General features: G+C 41.6%; 1 protein-coding gene across 2 annotated transcripts in view; it reads right to left on the reverse strand.

The window, feature by feature from the left end:
* Nucleotides 1-243: 243 nt before the first annotated feature.
* TNFAIP8L2 (TNF alpha induced protein 8 like 2) overlaps nt 244-22,655 on the reverse strand; it is a 67,489-nt gene continuing 45,077 nt past the window's right edge. For both annotated transcript variants that reach the window (XM_073609575.1, XM_073609574.1), the window contains one exon: nt 244-8,112. In XM_073609575.1, coding sequence (XP_073465676.1) covers nt 7,546-8,106 — 561 coding nt within the window. In that variant the 5' untranslated portion in view covers nt 8,107-8,112 and the 3' untranslated portion in view covers nt 244-7,545. The remainder of the gene's footprint in view (nt 8,113-22,655) is intronic.

Raw genomic sequence — 22,655 nt, forward strand, 5'->3', positions numbered from 1 at the left:
TCTCCACTGCCGGCTATTCATCCATCTATCTCTCCATCCACTGTAAGACCAATCATTTTCTACCCAGCTCAGTTGACTTTTAAATCTAATTAGTGGAGCCGGGTGGTGCTTGCAGGGCCGTCTACAGCTCAAATTTCAGCCAGTTCAGCGGGAATCAGCCAAAATCCAAGCCTTTCTGAGGCCAACGTTATAAAGAGAAATGCTTAAACAGATAAAAAAAATATATAATTAAAGAAATAAATATCACATCACATCCAGATATTTATTGTAAAACAGACAATACAACATATACAGTATCTGCGTCTCACATGAACGGACGCCCGCAGTCCTTTTGAAATTTGTACGTCATTATTTCTAACCATGGCCTTAGAGGTCAGTTACAGAAAATTGTAAAAACAGAAAGGACCCTGGACTGTTCTCCTGTAATCCTGTAGCCCTTTGTGGAAACACACTATCTTTTCTGGCTTTTACTGCAGTCAGTGTCCTCACTGGGGAGATTTGACTTCAGTTCCTATGTGGTCACCAGCACAGGATGTGAGACACAATCCACAATCCAAACCCGACAAAAATTAAAACACTCCTGTAATCCTGTAGCCCTTTGTGGAAACATACTATCTTTTCTGGCTTTTACTGCAGTCAGTGTCCCCACTGGGGAGATTTAACTTCAGTTCCTATGTGGTCACCAGCACAGGATGTGAGACACAATCCACAATCCAAACCCGACAAAAATTAAAACAGTCCTTTTGTCTAGACTGCCACCACTCTGCTACAAAAATGGCTGGAGTACCATTTGAGGTTCAGTCATATAGGATTTCACCCATTAAAAGATCTGTAGCTTTTTATTTTCTTGAACGCTGTGCTTTCTAAAAAGCAAATATATATATATTAAAAAAAAAAAAAAATGAAATAAAAATAAACCTCTGCATAATTTAAAACCAATATCCTCAACAGTCCAAGTCCACCCTTAATTTGTGCCAACCCTGCCCAAGTATGACCATATTAAGGTAAACCAATCCACTTACACTATCCTGCTCCTCGGGGGTGGGTCCAGCAAACTGATGTGGGACTGACTGGAAAGCTAGTTTAAGTCCACCCCTGAATTGCACCATCCCTGCCTCTGTATGACTATATTAAAGTAAACCAATCCACTTACACTATTCTGCTCATTGGAGGAGGATCCAGCAAACTGATTTGGGACTGGCTGGGAAGCCAGTTTAAGTTCACCCCTGATTTTCACCAACCCCATCCTGGTATAACCATATTTAGGTTAACCAATCCACTGATGCTATTCTGCTCCTTGGGGGTGTGTCCAGCAAATTTATTTGGGACTGGCCAGAGAGCCAGTTAAAATCCATCCCTGAGTTGCACCAACCCCATCTCATCGTGACCATATTAATGTAAACCCTTATACTATTAATCTCCTTGGGGGTGGGTCCAGCAAACTGATTTGGGACTAGCTGGGAAGCCGGTTTAACCCCCCCCCCCCCCTGATTTGCTCTAACCCTGTCCCGGTATGAGCGTTTTTAGGTAAAACAATCCACTTATGCTATCCTGCTCTTTGGGGGTAGGTCCAGCAAATTTATTTAGGACTGGCCAGAGAGCCAGTTAAAAATCCATCCCTGAGTTGCACCAACCCTGTCTCAGTATGACCATATTAGTGTAAACCAATCCACTTACACTATCCTGCTCATTGGAAATGGATCCAGCAAAATGATTTGGGACTGTCTGGGAAACTGGATAAGGTAAACCAATCCACTTACACCGTGCTGCTCATCTTAGGTGGGTCTAGCAAACTGATTTGGGATTGGATGGGAAGCCAGTTTAAGTCCACCCCCAATATGCACCAACCCACCCCCAGTATGACCATATTAGGGTAAACCCTATTTAACACTATCTTGCTCCTCAGAGGCGTGTCCAGCAAACTGATTTTGGACTGGCTGGAGTGATTGAAGGTTTGTAAATATATTTTTTTTATTGTAATTGACCTCAGCAACAGCATAAGATGCAAAGTAAAATCTTTCGGGCAGAACCCAGGATTTTTAATTTTTTTTTATTGTCAAACAAAGAGACAAAATATTTGTCATAAATATTTGGTATCTATTTACAATATTTCTGTCTAGGATAAAAAAAAGGCTAGATGGACAAAGGCCGATGTACAAGACAGATCTGATTTTCTGAAAAAAATTGCATTATTATCTTTTACAAAGTTAGACTTATTACATCACATTCCCTGTTCAATGATTTGTTCTGTGTTTGCAAAAGGGGACAACAAGGCAGAACTTAGTCACTTCAAGTCAACTGTCCGCCCTTACATGCTATCTCCTAATTGCTGAGTGTGCATAACACCATCAAATTACAGAGCCACAGAGCTAGGAAGACTGTAAACAAGAAGAGGCTCTGTGATTTGTTCTTGTCGTGCACACTCTGAGGTTGTGAGATAGCATTTTAGGCCAGGCAGTTGACTGCCCAGCAACTGTCAGACTTCAAGTGGTCACTGACCTCCAAACTAAAGTGTGGTTGAGCCAATAGGAGCGCGTACGAAAAAAAAAAAGCCTTCGGGTTCCAAAGGTTTTCACAAAAGCAAAAGGTGTCCAATGCATTTCGGCACACAAAAATCCCCCTTCGTCTGGGCTTGTACTGTGTAATGTATCAATGTGTCTAATGCAAGGGTATCAAACTGCAGCCCTCCAGTTGTTGCAGAACTACAAATCCCATCATGCTTCTGCCTTTGGGAGTCATACTAGCAAGATCACTCGCTGACATTCTCTTGCCAAAGATTTACATATTCTGCAAGATTGGCTTTGGTTCCATTAGACACACAGATACATTGTACAAGCCCTGACGAAACGCGTTGGTCACCTTTTGCTTTCTGGTTGTCACTTGTGATCATAATGATGGCCTTTGGACTCCTTAGATATTCTTTTGGCACTCTTGTTGGCTTCATTACATGTGGACTTCTCACTTTGGTGGATGACCCCTACCTTCTTGAGGGCCCCCCGTTTTCTGGAGATCTGCCAAACCCCAATCCCTTAAGTTCAATTAATGACTTTTTCTATTGGCTAAAATCTGTGGCAGCACCTCCTAACTTTCCTTGTAGTAGCTGGATACAAGTAAAAATGAGTTAAAAAGGTATTGATCACTTCAGGTGACCTCTGGCCCCGACGCTAAAAATGGGGTGACACGCACAGGCTAAATAAGGGGGTGCATATTTTTAAAGGAAATCTGCCTAATTGTAATAATCTATTGTAATAATCTATAGGAAGCCTGTACCTATATAGGTTATTATTCAGCTGCTTCCTAAAATGCTAGTTGCCTTGCTGTCTCTGAATAAGCATGTAGCCAGTGAAGTCAAAGCACAGTGAGAGCCCCTGATCTGACAGCAACTCATAACGTATCGAAGTTCTCACCTCAACAACCAGGCAAGCAGCATTTTCAAAAGAATATTAGGCATTTTTTTTAATGCAGGTTTCCTTTAAAGCTTTCAGATAAGCCCGATGGTGACTGGTCCTCTTTATAGAAATAGGGGAAATCTCAACATGGCTCAAGAAGCTGCCATTGAGCAATAAACTCAGACTCTGAAACTAAACAGTTTCTCCAGAATTAGAGCAGAATAGAAACTGGCAGACGCAACACTCGGCGTAAACATGAGTTTAACCCTTAAAATGGGTGCTAGCCGCAAGCGTGAAGACCAATGGCTCAACAAATTGGGGACACAGGACTCCTGACACCATGGGGGTCATGCTGTAACCGATAAGGCTCTGCGAAATTTGATTGTTTGGCTTAATTAGGAATCAGATTAAGGAAAAGCAGGAAAAGAGGCCCTCATCTCGTTTTGTAGCTGTAATTCAGCCATGTCTCTAAAATTAACGTAAATCTAAACCCAGCGACAAAAATGTGATATTTGGTAGCTTTTTCGGTTAGTGGTGGTTGCACTAGTTTTCCCTTTTTCTTTACACCTGGTGATTCTGCCAGTTACACCTACAGTGACAACACTCACTTCACTGTATCTGTCTTTGTGATGTAGGAGCGCCAAACCGTATGGAAATGCATTATAATGCAATGGGTGGTTTACAGTCGTAGAGGCTGCTCACCAGCAACTGTGGGGTCTTGCTGGACCCCCATAGGAGTTTACTCAATTTTTAAAAGGATAGGAACTCCACACCAGCTTGTATAGCCCTTTAAAAGATTATTTTGCAACAGCCAACGCTGGTGTGGCGCTCCCATCCTTTCAAAACTTTAGTCCACTGTATCTATGAAGGAGCAATGTTGTTAGTGTAGGCTGCCTCCCCCTCTCGTCTTCTCTAGGAGGCATTGCTTTTCAGTTCACAGAAGACAGATAGGAAGATTTATTATCTGATATCTCATTTCAATACACAGGAACTTACAAGGACTCCTTGGATTTCCTTCAAGAGCAACAGGTATTTTTCTGTATTTGCAGAAAAAGTACTCAAATTATTGAAACAAGAGAGTCAACCAGCCAACTGGAGAGGTCATCTATAGCGGCCACCATAGTTCCCTCATGAGGGGCTTCCATTAAAAAACAAAAACAAATGCAGCCATCATATCTACTACTAGCTACAGAGCCATACATTTTTGTTCTTGGGTTAGGAAATTTATAACCTCTGCCCTTTATGAAAGCGTAAGGCAGAAGCACCACCATTTATTAGCTTGGCCATGAATGGGCTTCCTGGTCAGGTAATCACTGTAATTGGCTGTCATGGTGTTTATGGGATTGTAAGCCCGTCCTATGGGCTTTGTTGATTGGGATCTTTCGGTTACAGTCCAGTCACGGTGTCGGGGAGGTGCCCAATCGAGCACCCATCACAAAGTAGGTACGCATGTATGTGGTAGCCAGGAATGAGGCCCACCTCAATGCTACCACATGTATAAGTACAGCCAGTGGGAACGGGTCAAAGAGTAATTGCACTTTAAAATGACCGTAACCCTATCAAGCAAACTAGGAAATACCCTTACATTTTCCCCCTTTCTCTTGCTGTCATTGGAGATCTAATGTGGCATTCAGGGTCCTGCCAGATCAGATTTTCTTTTATATACCACAAAAAAGACAGACAGAAGCAGCAAGAACTGAGCAAGAGAACCTAAGGATTTTAAATGGGCATTTGGGGCCTGCAAATTTTTTTAATGGAAGCCCCTCATGGGGAAACTATGGTGGCTGCCATAGATGACCTCTCCAATCGGCTGGTTGACTCTCTTGTTTTTATAATTTGAGTTAGCCTGGAACAAATGTGCATAAGGCCCTACAAGTTTGTTCTAACTGATTCCTATACTTGTACCTTGCCAGCCAGCAACTAGGATTTTTAGAAGGTCGACAGTAGCCTTCCCCCCCTCCTAGGTTGACTTTAAAGTGGACTAGTTGTCAAGATTATTGTAACCGTTATACATTTTTTAAGTATTTATTACACTATTGGAGATAACATGGCCTGTATACCAGTCCTGGTTTGGCTTTCGGTAACAGGCCTCAAAAATATCTTGCTTATTCACTATTTTTGTTACGTAAGGTGCCTCTATTTTCCATTGCACCCAACAGCGAGATTCAAGCCCTTTTGTATCTGTACCAAGTTGAACACCATCTAGTTTTTAAACATGCCACATACAGGCAACAAAATGTGTAAACAAAACCTCAAACTGGGTGGCATAGTTACAAAAGTAAGTATTCCCTAAGTTATTTGCAGTCACGTAGGGAGTAAATTGGTGATCATAAAAAAAAAATGTAGCTACACAGCAACCATAAAATCTACAAGTTCATGAGATTCTACGACCATTAATTAACTCTTTGTATTGAAGACTCAGAGCCTGAAACAACGCAATGTTCCTCAAGGTAGGAAGAGATGCTTCTATCTTGGTTTTCCAAAAGTGATTTCTCATTTTCGGTCTTGTAAAAAGACCTGTGCAGAAGAAACTCCAAAAGTCACTTGATACTGGTGATTTTGACTATAAAATCTACAAGTTTATGAGATTTTACAATCATGAAGGGACTGCTTGTATTGAAGATTCAGAGCCTGAAACACCATAGTGTTTCTGAAGGTAAAAAAAGGTGCAAACCCCCTCTTGGTTTTTTAAAGGTGACTTCTCATTTTTGGCCAAGATGGCTTTTCGTTTTTAGTCAAGGTGGCCTCTCATAAGAAAGCTTGTGCAGAAGAAACACAAAACTGTCAAGTGAAACTGGTGGTTTTCTTGACCATAAAATTTACAAGTTCATGAGATTTTCCGACCAATAATAAACTATTCGTGTTAAAGGTTAGGAGCCTAAAAAGAGCTGTGTTCATTAAGGCAGAAAAAATTGCATCTCCCTTTTTGGTTTTTCAAAGTTTTTGGTATTTTAAAAGGTTTTGACCATAAAATTTACAAGTTAAAGAGATTTTACAACCATAAAGGGACCCTTTGTATTGAAGATTCAGAGCCTGAAACACCATAGTGTTTCTGAAAGAAGGAAAAGATGCCAATCCACCTCCTGGTTTTCCACAGGTGGCTTCTCATTTTTGGTCTTTTAAGAAAGCCTGTGCAGAAGAAACACAAAAAACAGTCATGTGACACTGGTGTTCTTGACCACAAAATCTACAAGTTCATTAGATATCACAACCATTAAACAACTCTTCGATTTGAAGATTAGGAGCCTGAAACACCAGTGTTCCTCAAGCTAGAAAAAGATGGATTTCCCTTTTAGGTTTTTCAAAGGTGGCTTCTCGTTTTTGTTCTTTAAGAAGGTCAGTGCAGAAGAAACACAAAACTGTCACTGAATACAGGTGGTTTTGACCATAAAATGTACAAGTTCATAATATTTTACAACCAGGGACTCTTTGTATTGAAGAGTCAGAGCCTAAAACACCATGGTGTTCCTGAAGTTAAGAAAAGATGTAAACCCCTTCTTGGTTTTCCAAAGGTGGCTTCTCTTTTTGGTTAAGGTGGCTTCTCATTTTTGGTCTTTTAAGAAAGCCTGTGCAGAAGAATCTCAAAAATGTTGTGCGACACTGGTGGCCTTGTCCATGAAATCTCATTAGATATTACCATCATTAAAGAACTCTTCATATTGAAGATTAGGTGCCTGAAACACCACAGTGTTCCTTAAGGTGGGAAAAGATGGATCTCCCTTTTTGTTTTTTCAAAGCTCATTCTCATTTCTGGTCATTCAATGCAGAAGAAACACAAAACTGTCACATAACACTGGTGGTTTTGACCATAAAATCCAGTTCATGAGATTTTACGACCATTAAAGAATATTTCGTAATGAAGAACTGGAGACTCAAACACCAGTGTCTTGCTTGCTCAACCTCCAATAAGTAATGTCCTCAAGGTAGGAAGAGATGCATCTCCCTTTATTGTTTTCCAAAGGTGGCTTCTCGTTTTTGGTCTTTAAGAAGGCATGTGCAAAAAGAACACAAAATGTTCATGTGACACTGGTGGTTTCAATTAGGAGAACCTCCTGTCCCAAAAAAAGGGAACCTTTTTAGTTCAGCAGTAAAAACCGAGTCAAGAAACTTGACATTCCAGTCAATCTGGAATCGTGATATGTGACCATGCTTTCTATCATAATTTGCCCTCATCAATCAGTTTGTTAATTCCATGGCAAATCTTCTGCAAGTGGGGCCTCATAGACCCTTGGGGATCATATAGTTGGCCAAGCATCTCCTTGTTCGCAAAGTGGTTGAAGACATGTTGGATGCGGCCATGGGATTTGGGAGTCAAGTGTTTGTCAACGAGGCGGAGGAGCAAGTTTTTACAGTCCGTGAGGATCTCTGGTAACACATCCTTTTCGTACGTAAAGTCTACTTCGTAGAAACTAATGGCTGTCATTGCCCCTGTATGCAGCTTGTTCTTAAAGTCCGCAGCCAGCATCAGTTCCTCTGGGCTGAAGCGGTTGTGGCGGTACAAAACGCCGATCTTCACGGCGATCTTTATCAAGTTCTTGATGACCTTCTGGGACTCAGTTTTGTTTTTGGTGTACTCTTTCGAGACGCGGTACAGCTCATCCAGGACCTCGCTGCTGGTCTCGTCGATGAACATGTTCACGACGGACTTGCTGGCCATGCGACTCAGGATCTTCTTTTGCGCCTGTAGGGCGAGGTCTTTAGAACTGAACGTCTCCATGGCCTCCTGGGGAAAGACAGAGATACAGATATGAAATACAAGCTGGAGATAAAAATTGACAAAACACTTTTTTAGTAGACCAAGAACTAATATGGTTGAACCTTGTACCATACATCCATTATTAAAAACATAAAATATACTTTTTTGGTTTTTGATACACTTCTAAAGCCCAAACTTTTTCCCCTTTAAATCGAGACAGACACAGGTGTATTCTGATTGGTTCTCTGCAATTTGTACATATGTCTGACTCTGCAGTGGTCAGCAGCTGTGGCACTTCGGGAGTTAAGTAGACACTTCCTATGGCTAATCTATCATTCTCCTCTTATCTTTTTGGCTCAGGACCAGGGACCCTCCCCAGCACTGCAGACCCTCCAGGATGGCCATGATGGGGGGGGGGGGGAGGGGGGATTCTGGAATATAACCTCCAGGATGGTCAAACCAGTTTTTCTAAATCTGATATAAAAATACCCACAAAGAATTTTGCGCACCTGAGAGTACAATGGGAGGAATTTTTTTCTTTTGTCCTTTCTTCTTTCCCTTCTGTGCTGCGTTGTGTCAGACATAATAGGAGTTTGTTTGAACAGCGATTGAAACAGGAAGCCTTTCCTGCATCCTGCGTGTCAGGCGCAACGCGTCTTATCTGGGCAACGCTTTTCAATACACAACACAGGCATTTCAGAGGCGGCAAGACGGGACATGAAGTCTTTAAAGACGAAGCCTAATCTGCTTATATTTTGCCTTCCCTGGTTCCCCTCTTCCCCACCTCATCAACGTGCCATTTTCTATTTGCATTACATACCTGACTTTAGCCTCTGTGACATCATCACTGGGTTTCTCTGCTTCTCTAGGCAATGCAGGCAGATCATGACTGGCGGGAGGGGTGTCCATGTGGCACATGTAGCGGTAGGATGACCCACAACAAAAATGACAGGTACCGCTAAAGGCTCCACTAGGTCCTCTAGCATGACAAACCGCTAGGAGTGCCGACAGAGCTCGTCCCAGCTCAAAACATCATGTAGGGAAAGGAAGTCCTAAAAGTCGCATATCACAGTAAATCCCTGTAAGGAGGCCATGCCCCTCCCCCCCCCCCCATCGCATTTCGGCTATGATTAACCACTTCCCGACCACGCTATAACCGAATGACGGCTACAGTGCGGTTGGCCAGTTCTAGGAAGGGAGTCATATGACCTTCTTCTAGGACCAGGACCTTTGGACTTGTGTCCTTAGGACACAGCTGATCACAGATTGGGGTGAAGGGCCAATCACAGCGGCCCTTTACCATGTGATCAGCTGTGTCCAATGACAGCTGATCACGAAGTAAACTCAAGCTGGTTATTAGCATTCCTTTCCTCATGCTGACAGTGTGAGGAGAGGGGAGGAGAGCCGGTAACTGGCTTTTGTGTCCTGAATCAGTGTCCTGATTATCAGTGCAGTCCCAACAGTGCCCACCAGTGCTCTAAATCAGTGCCAACCAGTGCTCTAAATCAGTGCCAACCAGTGCTCTAAATCAGTGCCAATCAGTGCTGCCAATCAGTGCCTCCTCATCAGTGTCACATATCAGTGCCGCCTACCTGTGCCCATCAGTGCCGCCTATCAGTGCCCATCGGTGCTGCCTATGAGTGCCCATCGGTGCTGCCTATCAGTGCTGCCTATCAGTGCCCACTAGTGCTGCCAATCAGTGCCTCCTCATCAGTGTCACATATCAGTGCTGTCTATCAGTGCTGCCTATCAGTGCCCACTAGTGCTGCCAATCAGTGCCTCCTCATCAGTGTCACATATCAGTGCTGTCTATCAGTGCCACCTACCAGTACCCATCAGTGCTGCCTATCAGTGCCCATCGGTGCTGCCTATCAGTGCCCATCGGTGCTGCCTATCAGTGCCCATCGGTGCTGCCTATCAGTGCTGCCTATCAGTGCCCATTAGTGCTGCCAATCAGTGCCTCTTCATCAGTGTCACATATCAGTCCTGTCTATCAGTGCTGCCTATCAGTGCCCATCGGTGCTGCCTATCAGTGCTGCCTATCAGTGCCCACTAGTGCTGCCAATCAGTGCCTCCTCATCAGTGTCACATATCAGTGCTGTCTATCAGTGCTGCCTATCAGTGCTGCCTATCAGTGCCCACCAGTGCTGCCAATCAGTGCCTCCTCATCAGTGTCACATATCAGTGCTGTCTATCAGTGCCGCCTACCAGTGCCCATCGGTGCTGCCTATCAGTGCCCACCGGTGCTGCCACTCAGTGCCTCCTCATCAGTGTCACATATCAGTGCTGTCTATCAGTGCCGCCTATCAGTGCCCATCGGTGCTGCCTCATCAGCGCCCATCAGTGAAAGAGAAAAATGACCTGTTTGCAAAATGTTATAACAAACTATGAAAGACTTTTTTTAGTGGATGGAAGGGGGTAAAAGTACACAGTAGACAAGAAGGTCTTTTCTAGGGGTGGTGGCCTGGTTGCAGCACAGGCAGAAGGGAGGGGCCAGGAGTGCCGACGTGGGGACCCGAGAAGAGGAGGATCGGGGCTGCTTTGTGCAAAATCGCTGCACAGAGCAGGTAAGTAAAGAAAAAGGAGCCCCTGACCCATGCTGCAGCGCCATGCTGTTTGAAGCACACGCGTGTTTGAAGATATACGGAAGTTCCATTAACAATTAATGGCACTGTCTAGCACCCCCTTAATGTCAATGCATTTCCCGACAGGCATAGATATGAACATAGCCTGACTCTTTTCAAAGAACACTCTGCAGTGCACTGCTTGCGGCACCATGCGGTTTGGCACATACGAAAATGTACGTGTTAGCATATGTGTAAAAATTAAAAATAAATTAAAAATAAACAGTGAAAAAAATAATAATAATAAAAAAAAAAAAATCAAAGTGCCTCTATACCTCCATGCTCGCACGCGCCACCATGTGATTTGGCACATACGAAAATGTACGCGTTAGCATATGTGTAAAAATTTAAAATTAAAAATAAATTAAAAATAAAAAGTGAAAATAATAATAATAATAAAAAATTAAAGTGCCTCCATACCTCCGTGCTCGCGCGCGCCACCATGCGCTTTGGCACATACAAAAATGTATGTGTTAGCATATGTTGGCGGGAGACATTGACCATCAATGGCGCCACCCAGCGTCTGCTAAAGGGACAACACGCTTTGAATGCCTCTATGGCCTTGGAGGACCAGAGCGACTTCATGACGTCACTTCCTGTCTAGGCTGGAAGAAATTTTTTTTTTTTTTTTTTTAAGTGAAAGATCACTATTTATTTATTTATTTATTTATTTAAAAGTGAAAGATCACTATTTATTTATTTATTTATTTATTTATTTAAAGTGAAAGATCACTATTTATTTATTTATTTATTTATTTAAAAGTGAAAGATCACTATTTATTTATTTATTTATTTATTTAAAGTGAAAGATCACTATTTATTTATTTATTTATTTTTTTAAAGTGAAAGATCACTATTTTTTTTATTTTCTTGATCTTTTACTTTTTGGGGCCTTTTTGACCCCAGATCTCTCCTTAAAGAGGACCTGTCATCACTTATTTCTATACAAGGGATTTCTTGTAATAGGAATAAAAGTGATAAGAAAAAAAAAAAAATAGACAGTGTAAAGATTTAAAATAAAAAGTGAAAATAATAATAATAAATAATAAAAATTAAAGTGCCCCCATACCTCCGTGCTCACGCGCCACCATGCGGTTTGGCACATACGAAAATGTACGTGTTAGCATATGTTGGCGAGTGACATTGACCATCAATGGCGCCACCCAGCGTCTGCTAAAGGGACAACACGCTTTGATTGCCTCTATGGCCTTGGAGGACCAGAGCGATGTCATGACGTCACTTCCTGTCTAGGCTGGAAGAATTTTTTTTTTTTTTTTTTTTAAGTGAAATATCACAATTTTTTTCTTTTTTTGATCTTTTGCTTTTAAAAAGGTAAAGAGGAAATTTGGGGTCTTTTTGACCCCAGATCTCTCCCTAAAGAGGACCTGTCATCACTTATTTCTATTACAAGGGATTTCTTGTAATAGGAATAAAAGTGATAAGAAAAAAAAATAAACACAGTGTAAAAAGTAAAAATAAAAAGTGAAAAGAATAATAATAATAATAAAAAAAATAAATTAAAGTACCCCCATACCTCCATGTTTGTGAACGCATATGTAAGTTGCGCGCATATGTAAACGGTATTCGAACCACACAGGTATCACCATGAACATTAGAATGAGAGCAATAATTCTAGCACTAGACCCCCTCTGTAACTCTAAACAGGTAACCTGTAAAGGCATTTAAAGTGTCGCCTGTGGATATTTTTAAGTACCATAGTTTGTCGCCATTCCACAAGTGTTCGCAATTTTAAAGCGCGATATGTTAGGTATCTATTTACTCGGCGTAACATCATCTTTTCACATTATACAAAAAAATTGGGGTAACTATTGCGGGGTTTTTTTGTGTTTGCAAAACCGCTGCGCAAATACCGTGTGACATAAAAAATTGCCATTTGTATCCCTAGGGTCTCTGATAAAAAAAATAAATAAATAAATAAAAAAATAAAAAAAAATAAAGTAAAATAAAAAAAAAGTATAATGTCTAGCAAAAAATACTGATTTAAACTTGTAAACAAAAAGTGCCAGAATAAAGCCTGGTTAACACGCATAGATGTGCCTAACATAGGCATGAGATTTCAGATACTTTACCCCCCTTAGATGCTCCAAGATATTTATTGGTGCAGTTGCACGTATCATAACAGATAGAATCTAGAAAGTTGTATAAAAAGACGCCACTTAGATAGTGTTATGCAAGAATAAAAAAAAAAAAAAAAAAAAAAAAAAAAAAAAGCAGAAGTGGCCAGACTCCTCCGACTGATCCCCTCTGAGGGATGTCACAAGTTTACAAACCACACTGATTCCTAAGAAAACCGGATCGGTTCCGTAAAACGACCACTTCCTTAAAGGAACAGAAACTGCAAGACAGCGACCGACCTGCAAACTATGCTAAGAGAACTTTCTAAAGAACAAATAAAAAAAAAAATGCGCAATCACTGCAGATACAGTGCCTTGAAAAAGTATTCATACCCCTCGAAAATTTTCCCACATTTTGTTATGTTGCAACCAAAAACGTTTTATTATTGGGTTTTTATTATGATAGACCAACACAAAGTGGCACATAATTGTGAAGTGGAAAGAAAATGATAAATGGTTTTCAATTTTTTTTACAAATAAATATGTGAAATGTGTGGGGGGGCATTTTCTATTCTAGTCTTGTTTCCAAATTCAAATTCGATTTGAATTTCGGCCGAAATTCGTTTTGTTATTTTGGATTCATTTAAATTCTTTACTATTGTATTTCGGAAATTTGTGTTTTTTTCTATTCTATGCTTTTATTTTTTATGCTATTCTTTTCTATTCTATTCTTTATTTTTCTATTCTGTTTTACGCTATTCTAGTCTTCTCTATTCTATTCTTTATTTTTCTATTCTATTTTACGCTATTCTAGTCATTTCTATTCTATTCTATTCCATTCCTCCATTTTCTATTCTATTCTTGCTTCCAAATTCAAATTGAATTAGAATTTCAGTCGAATCTTGTTTTGTTATTTCGGATTTATTTAAAATTTGTTACTATTGTAATTTGGAAATTTGTGTTTTTTTCTATTCTATGCTTTTATTTTTTAACTATTCTTTTCTATTCTATTCTTTATTTTTCTATTCTGTTTTACGCTATTCTATTCTTTATTTTTCTATTCTATTCTGTTTTACACTATTCTAGTCTTTTCTATTCTATTCTATTCCTCCATTTTCTATTTTATTCTTGTTTCCAAATTCAAATTCGATTAGAATTTTGGGCGAAATTTGTTTTATTTGGGATTCATTTAAAATTTGTTATTATTGTAATTCGGAAATTCGTGTTTTCTTCCATTCTATGCTTTTATTTTTTATGCTATTCTTTTCTATTCTATTCTTTATTTTTCTATTCTGTTTTACATTATTCTAGTCTTCTCTATTCTATTCCTCGATTTTCTATTCTATTCTTTATTTTTCTATTCTGTTTTACGCTATTCTAGTCTTCTCTATTCTATTCTATTCCTCGATTTTCTATTCTATTCTTGTTTCCAAATTCAAATTAGATTTGAATTTCGGTCAAAATTAGTTTTGTTATTTCGGATTTATTTAAAATTCGTTACTACTGTAATTCGGAAATTCGTGCTTTTTTCTATTCTATGTTTTTATTTTTTATGCTATTTTTTATTTTTCTATTCTGTTTTATGCTATTCTAGTCTTCTCTATTCTATTCTATTCTATTCCTCCATTTTCTATGTTATTCTTGTTTCCAAATTCAAATTCGATTGGAATTTAGGTCAAAATTCGTTTTGTTATTTCAGATTCATTTAAAAATTAATTAATTACTGTTGTAATTTGGAAATTCATTCATTTTTTTTTCTATTCTATTTTTTTTATGCTATTCTTTTCTATTCTATGCTTTATTTTTCTATTCTGTTATTATGTTTTACGCTATTCTAGTCTTTTCTATTCTATTCTATTCCTCCATTTTCTATTCTATTCTTGTTTCCAAATTCGATTAGAACTTCGGTCGAAATTCATTTTGTTATTTCGGATTCATTTAAAATTCGTTGCTATTGTAATTCGGAAATTCGGATACATCTGAATTTACCGAACAAAAAAAAAAAAAAAGAAGTCCGAATTCAGATTAAAAACAAAACGAAGCACACACGTCTCTGTTGTGGCACATCATTTAAAATGAACGGCATTGCAGCACGTAGCGCATTTTGCGGTGATACCGTAACGCAAAGATAAAAATGAGCCATTTATTTGCCACTTCCACCGTTTTTCCCCGCAATCCCCGGTTGCTGAAAACACGCAGCCCGCGTTACATTGTTGCCACCGCATGAAGCATCAGAGCCCCGCCCTCTTTTTTTTTTTTTTTTGCTTCATCCGTGGCGGTGAGAACGGCGGCAGGCGAGATTCATGTCACACTTCCATACACTTTGTTGTTATAAGCCGGGTGGAGTCGGGAACTGTCAATAAAGCCACCGAGGTTGGCGGAGTTACCGAGTCACCTGACCTTCTCGCCTCCGACAGCCAAGAACAGAATCTGGATGGCGACCAATTCCCGATGGAAGAGGATAGATGGGAGGGGTGTTTTTTTTCTTTTTTTTATTGCGAAGGATAATCGTAAAAACAAACAGACAGATAATTCACAGAGAATATTAAATCTTCTTTAAGCCAAACATACAGTACGTGGTACAACCGGATTGCCCGGGTCTTCTGTAGGCTCCCCGCACATCTTACAATCTAACCGTACAATCTCTGTACAACCGACCTTGGATCTAACTAATCCATGCAAATCGATTTGTATCCAATCAGGCAGGACCTTGCACACTACATAGTTGAGAGTAGATCTAAAGGATCAGATTGTATAGTGTATGGTCAAATTTTAGTGGTCGATCGGGCGAAACTGAGCTCCTAAAAAACGGAAAATTATTTGCATAAAAATTCTGGATGACGGAGGGTTAAATAATAATTGGTGTCGCACCGCGCTCAGTCACAAATTGGCGGCGCACGCATTAAGCGTGGAGCCAACAACCCGTCGCCGCATACATAGAAAATTCCCACTTAAATCTCCATTAGCCATCCATTACTGTGATCGGGGATTAATTGACTTGTAAGGCGGTGAGGCGGTGAGGCATCGCCTGCCGAACACCTAAAAAAACACCGACACCCTGAACCCCTTTCGCTGTCGCCATACCGGTCAGCTCCACAGCTGGGCGACACTAATTAATATCTCTACATGCCTGTGTTGTTTTCTCTCCCAGTGTGGGTTTCCCGAGTCCGTGTAGACACCGCCCCCCCCCCCCCTCGTTGTATACATTCGCGCGCCCCTAGGCGAAAAAAGCGGCAGCCAACCGCCTCCCCTCCACGCTCTTTGTTTATTCCAAGAAAGGACGCGGCTTCTGGATCTGTGTAAACATGTCCTAAATTAGAAAGTGAAGTGTTGGTGGAGTGCCGGAACCCGAAGGCCGGTGCTCTCTATCATACGGGGGGGGGGCGTCCCTATTGGTCCCCCGGAGTCAGTGTAATGGATGAGAGCGTCACACGGGTGTCACCAGCACAGTATAGGTTAATCAGTCTTCAGAAAAGATCAGAAGGTAAAGCCAACGCATTTCGGGGAGCTCAACTCCCAGAGACAAGATAACACAACCAATACAAATAATATTATTTGTACTGAAAATGAATAGCACATAGAAGAACACATAATTATGTGTTATCTCATTTATATATACTATATTATTTCTGTTATTTTTATTTGATCTATTCTTTTTATGATTCATTATATGCATAACACATAACAAATCGCATCGCTTTTTACATGAATGAATAATAAAAATAAAGAATTTGTAAAAAATAATAAATATAATAATATTTATATAAATAATAAATAATAAAGTATAGTAATATGCTACAGTATTATTATTTATTTTTATTATGTGTTATGTTTATATGTGCACTATATATATATATATATATATATATATATATATATATATATATATATTTTTTTTTTTTTCTTACTACTACTGTGCTGTCACATATTATTAGTGTTTCTGAGCCCGGATGAAGGAGGTGTTGAGCCCCTGAAATGTGTTTTATAATATATATATATATATATATATATATATATATATATATATATATATATATATATATATATATATACATACACACACACACTAATTCTTATATTATATTAATAACACACACACACTAATTCTTATATTATATTAATATATATATATATATATATATATATATATATATATATATATATATATATATATATATATATATATTTTTTATTTTTTTTCTTTTGTCATACTGTTTGTACTGAAAAGAAATAGCACATACAGTGTAATCCTAATACATAATAATACATAATATTTGTCATAATGACATTTGTACTTACAATTTACAAAATGTACTTAAAGAGGAATTCCCCCCCCAGCAAAAAATTAAAAGTCAGCAGCCACACATACTGTAGCTGCTGATTCGGCTCTTGGGTGCTGCCGCTGCCATTCGTAGTAAGCAAGCTCGGCAGCGAAGCCTTTCAGCTTCACAGCCGGTATCCTACTGCGCATGCGCGAAGCGCACTGCGCTTTCTAAATGGCCCGGCAGCAGGGGAAGGAGGGGGGGGGGCGCTTCCTAATGATCACGCTGTGGCCCCCGAAAGGTGCCATATGTGGCAACGGATGGGGAGGGGACTGCTGGGTGGAGCTTCAACTTTTGGGTGGAACTCCGCTTTAAAAAGGAAAATGACTTAAAAAAAACAAAACAAACAAACAACACCCATCTAAAGTTGGTATAAAAAGTAACCTTTGTAATATGTATGAAATATAAAATAAAAAAGGAAGATACAAGAAGAATGTGCGTTTTTTTATTTTTAGGTTACATACTGTATATGGATTCCCCATCATGTAAATGAATGGGCCGGGTGACATCGGTGGTTGGTGAGGATGCAGCAGGCACAAGCAGCGGATACAAGCAGCAGGTACAAGCAGCGGATACAAGCAGCAGATACAAGCAGGAGGTACAAGCAGGAGGTACAAGCAGCAGGTACAAGCAGGAGATACAAGCAGCAGGTACAAGCAGCAGGTACAAGCAGCAGGTACAAGCAGCAGATACAAGCAGGAGGTACAAGCAGGAGGTACAAGCAGCAGGTACAAGCAGGAGATACAAGCAGCAGGTACAAGCAGCAGGTACAAGCAGCAGGTACAAGCAGCAGATACAAGCAGCGGGTACAAGCAGCAGATACAAGCAGTGGGTACAAGCAGCCACTCCTTCCTTAGTAACCATTGATAGCCGGAAGTTTTCACGTTCATCTACACTGAATGCCCTAAACATTCAGCATTCGGATGAACATCCAAACAGTCAGCACTCGATCGGAACTGATGACTGGGCTGAATGCTAAGGTCATCTCTACCATAGAGAGCTGAATGAGAGAAATCTATGACTGTATGCCAGGAAGGCTGTATGGCGAAACGCGTAAGAATTTTTGATCTTGACGTCATGTAGCAAATAAAGATTTTCAATGGGATTCTGGAGTTGCCGGCGTCATCTCCCTTGGAGCTGTATGGCCAGCATTACATTACTGAGGTTCTATGGGATTGTAGTGATTGGGGTTACATGTACTGTCATGTCAGGCCGGTTTGGTGAGTTTCCATCCCGTGTCCTGGCAGGACGCCGATCTCGCCACCTCTCTGCAGGTTTTGGCACACATCGATAACCGCTTTGCTTGCATGGCGCAACCACTTCCAAAAACTGCTAGCTGCAGGGCATTGGCTCCCGACTATCCGCAGAACCCGACTTTCCACCAGAATCAGAAGGACCTGCTAACCTCCCACCCTTCACAACCACCGCTGCCGAGTCCTCTACATCAGAGCAACTAGAATGTGTTTCCAATAAGTAACAAGAGTTTTACTATTTGCAACATTGTAGCTACAACTGTAACATGAACCTCCATGGGATCTCTGCTGTGACTTTCATACTTTTATTGCTGTTCCGTATTTTCATTACTGCATTTACCATACAAATCTGTAGATCCTCCTACTAGTGAATGTCTATCCCAGTGGTATCCAAACTGCAGCCCGAGGGGGGGGGGGGATGCGGATGCGACCCCTTGCTTGCTTCTACCCGGTCTCTGTGGCACTATTTCATTCACTGACACCCATGAAGGGGCACAATTCCTACCAATGACAACAACGATGGGGCATAATTTCTCCCAGTGACAAAAAGTTATGAGGCACAAGTCCCCCCCAGTGACACCAACAATAGGCCTAATTCCTCTCAATGACACAAACGATGGGGCACATTCCCTTCCAGTGACACAAACAATGGGCACAATTCCTACCAATGACACAATGATGAGGCTCAATGACACCACTGATGGGGCATAATTCCTCCCACTGACACCAACGATGGAGCACATTCCCTTCCAGTGACACAAACAATGGGGCACAATTCCTCCCAGTGACACCAGTGATGGGGCACAATTCCTCCCAGTGACACCAACAATGGGGCACAATTCCTCCCAGTGACCCCAATGATGGGGCACGATTCCTACCAATGACACAACGATGGGCCCAATGAGCCAATGATGGGGCACAACTCCTTACAAAGACATAAATGATGGGGCACAATTCCTACCAATGACACAATGATGGGGCCCAATGACACCACTGATGGGGCACAATTGCTACCAATGACTCAACAATGGAGCCCAATGACACCAATGATGGGGCACAACTCCTTAAAAAGACATAAATGATAGGGCACAATTCCTACCAATGACCCAATGATGGGGCCCAATGACACCAATGATGGAGCACAATTCCTACCAATGACGCAACAATGGGGCCGAATGACACCAATGATGGGGCACAAATCTTACCAATGACACAAATGATGGGGTACAATTCCTGCCAATGACTCAACCATGGGGCCCAATGATACCAATGATGGGGCACAATTCCTCCCAATGACACAACGATGGGGCCTGATGAAACCAATGATGGGGAATAACTCCTTTCAATGACACAATGATGGGGCATTGTTTATTCCAAATGATGCTGGGACATTTTTTTACTCCTGATGGCCATAGTCTAACCCATCTAAAATCTGAAGGACAGTAAACTGGCCCTTTGTTTAGAAAGTTTGGAGACCCCTGGTCTATCCAGACATATTTTCTTAATAAATAAGCCAGTTCTGCTCCCTGCTTTGCACTACAGCCCATTGGTTGTGCTTCCCTGCTCCTTCTCACAATGCACGTCTGTGGGACAGCCGGTTCACTGAAAACAATGCACTCCCTATGTGGCTGATATCTGATCTCAGCAGCTGTAAGCAGGGAGGTTGAGTCAAATGCAGAGCTCCCTCTGGTGGTCAATCTTCAAATCTCTCTCTCTTTATATAAATATATATACAATTTTCAATCGTTATGTCCTAGCTGATTTGGCAGACTGCAGTATGGAATGACGGGGGAAACGTTGCAGCTCATCGATGACATCGGGGGTTACAACTTTTATTTCATAACTCTTCTTTAGGTTGTCAGCACCTAGACCCCGCCTGTGCACATATCTGGGAAGGCGTTGGCGGAGCGGTGCGGAGTGATTGGGCCGTGACCGCACTGTAACTGAACTCTGTAAATAAAAAGTACGGTCAGAGATCAAACACGTGTAACCGATGACAGATGGAACCGAACCCAGAACTACACAGCTCCATTCAGTTGTCACAATTTCCTACATGTCCTATGGATTTTGGGCTGGACCCCCAAGTGTCAGTGTGTCATTGTTCTGGGACCCCCAAGTGTCAGTGTGTCATTGTTCTGGGACCCCCAAGTGTCAGTGTGTCATTGTTCTGGATCCCCAAGTGTCAGTGTGTCATTGTTCTGGACCCCCAAGTGTCAGTGTGTCATTGTTCTGGACCCCCAAGTGTCAGTGTGTCATTGTTCTGGGACCCCCAAGTGTCAGTGTGTCATTGTTCTGGATCCCCAAGTGTCAGTGTGTCATTGTTCTGGACCCCCAAGTGTCAGTGTGTCATTGTTCTGGATCCCCAAGTGTCAGTGTGTCATTGTTCTGGACCCCCAAGTGTCAGTGTGTCATTGTTCTGGACCCCCAAGTGTCAGTGTGTCATTGTTCTGTACCCCCAAGTGTCAGTGTGTCATTGTTCTGTACCCCCAAGTGTCAGTGTGTCATTGTTCTGGACCCCCCAAGTGTCAGAGTGTCATTGTTCTGGGACCCCCAAGTGTCAGTGTGTCATTGTTCTGGACCCCCAAGTGTCAGTGTGTCATTGTTCTGGACCCCCAAGTATCAGTGTGTCATTGTTATGGGACATCAGAGGTAATGGAGGGACGGTTATGGAGGGGAGAGGACTTGTTCTGTATAATTGGGACTCTTAGAAACTATTTATAAAAACAGTTGACAGTTGATCGTCTGTCACGGTGAAGCGGCAGGAAGGAGAAGTGGTATTCATCATCAGCCATCAGAGAAGTTGTTGCATCATCACCACCACTCGGCTTCCTGTTCTTCTTCTCCTGGTGATGAGTGATGGGGTCCTGTTACCCCCCCCCCCCCCCCCCCCCATCCCCCAACCAGAGCCCAGAGCTATGTATAATGCAGGATACCAATTAGCAGCCTCCCCTTCCAGTACATCATGCAGGAGCAGAGCTGGGAAGGCCGCCATGACATCTGGAAAGTTGGGAATTATTTCTATGTTCAGATTTACCTTGGAGGCACTGGTGACCCCACCATCCGCTGGGTGGGAGGGGCTACAGGGGTTATCAGTTTACTTGGCAGCCACTCCCACTGTAAGGCTGATTTCTGAAAACTCAGAAAAGACCAATCAGAGCAGATGACAGCAAGTGAACCGAAAAATGGATTTCCAGCTATTTAAAAAGGAACATCGGAAGCCCAATCGCTAATCTCATGTAACCTTTAACATGTCATTTTCAAAGGTCACTTTATATTTAACCCCTTCAATACCGGGCAACTTCACCCCCTTCCTGCCCAGGACAATTTTCAGCATTCAGCGCTGTAACATTTTGAAGAATTGCACGGTCATACAACACTGTACACAAATGACATTTTATAATCTTTTTTCACACAAATAGAGCTTTCTTTTGGTGATATTTAATCACCTCTGGGGGGTTTTATTTTTTGCTAAACAAACGAAAAAAAGACTAAAGATTTTGAATATAATACCCTTTTCTTAGTTTGTTATAAATTTTAGCAAACAGGTAATGTTTCTTCTTCACTGATGGGCACTGATAGGCTGCACCGGGCACTGAAGAAGCAGCACTGATGGGCACTGATGAGGAGTCTGCACTGATAGGTGGATGATGAGGCTGCACTGATAGACAACACTGATGGGCACTAATAGGCAAAAATGATAGGCGGCACTAATGGGCACTGATGAGGAGACTGCACTGATAGGCGGATGATGAGGCTGCACTGATAGGCGGCGCTGATGGGCACTGACAACCGGCACTGAAGGGCACTAATAGGTGGCAATGATTGGCTGCACCGATGGGCACTTATGAGGGGGCACTTATGAGGAGTCTGCACTGATAGGTGGATGATGAGGCTGCACTGATAGGTGGATGATGAGGCTGCACTGATAGGTGGCGCTGATGGGCACTGATAGACAGCACTCACTGATAGGCAGCAATGATAGGCTGCACTGATGGGTACTCAAGAGGCGGCACTGATGAGTCTGCACTGATAGGTGGCACTGATGAGCACTGATGGACACTAATAGGCAAAGATAGGCACTGATTGGCATCACTAATGGGCACTGATGAGGAATCACTTATGAGGCTGCACTGATGGGTACTTATGAGGAGTCTGCACTGATAGGTGGCACTGATGGGCATTGATAGGCAGCAATGATAGGCTGCACTGATGGGTACTTATGAGGGGGCAATGAGGAGGAGGTGGATGATAGGTGGATGATGAGGCTGCACTGATAGGTGGCGCTGATGGGCACTG

This window comes from Aquarana catesbeiana, linkage group LG13 (assembly GCF_042186555.1).
Source record: "Aquarana catesbeiana isolate 2022-GZ linkage group LG13, ASM4218655v1, whole genome shotgun sequence".
In the NCBI taxonomy this organism is placed as follows: domain Eukaryota; kingdom Metazoa; phylum Chordata; class Amphibia; order Anura; family Ranidae; genus Aquarana; species Aquarana catesbeiana.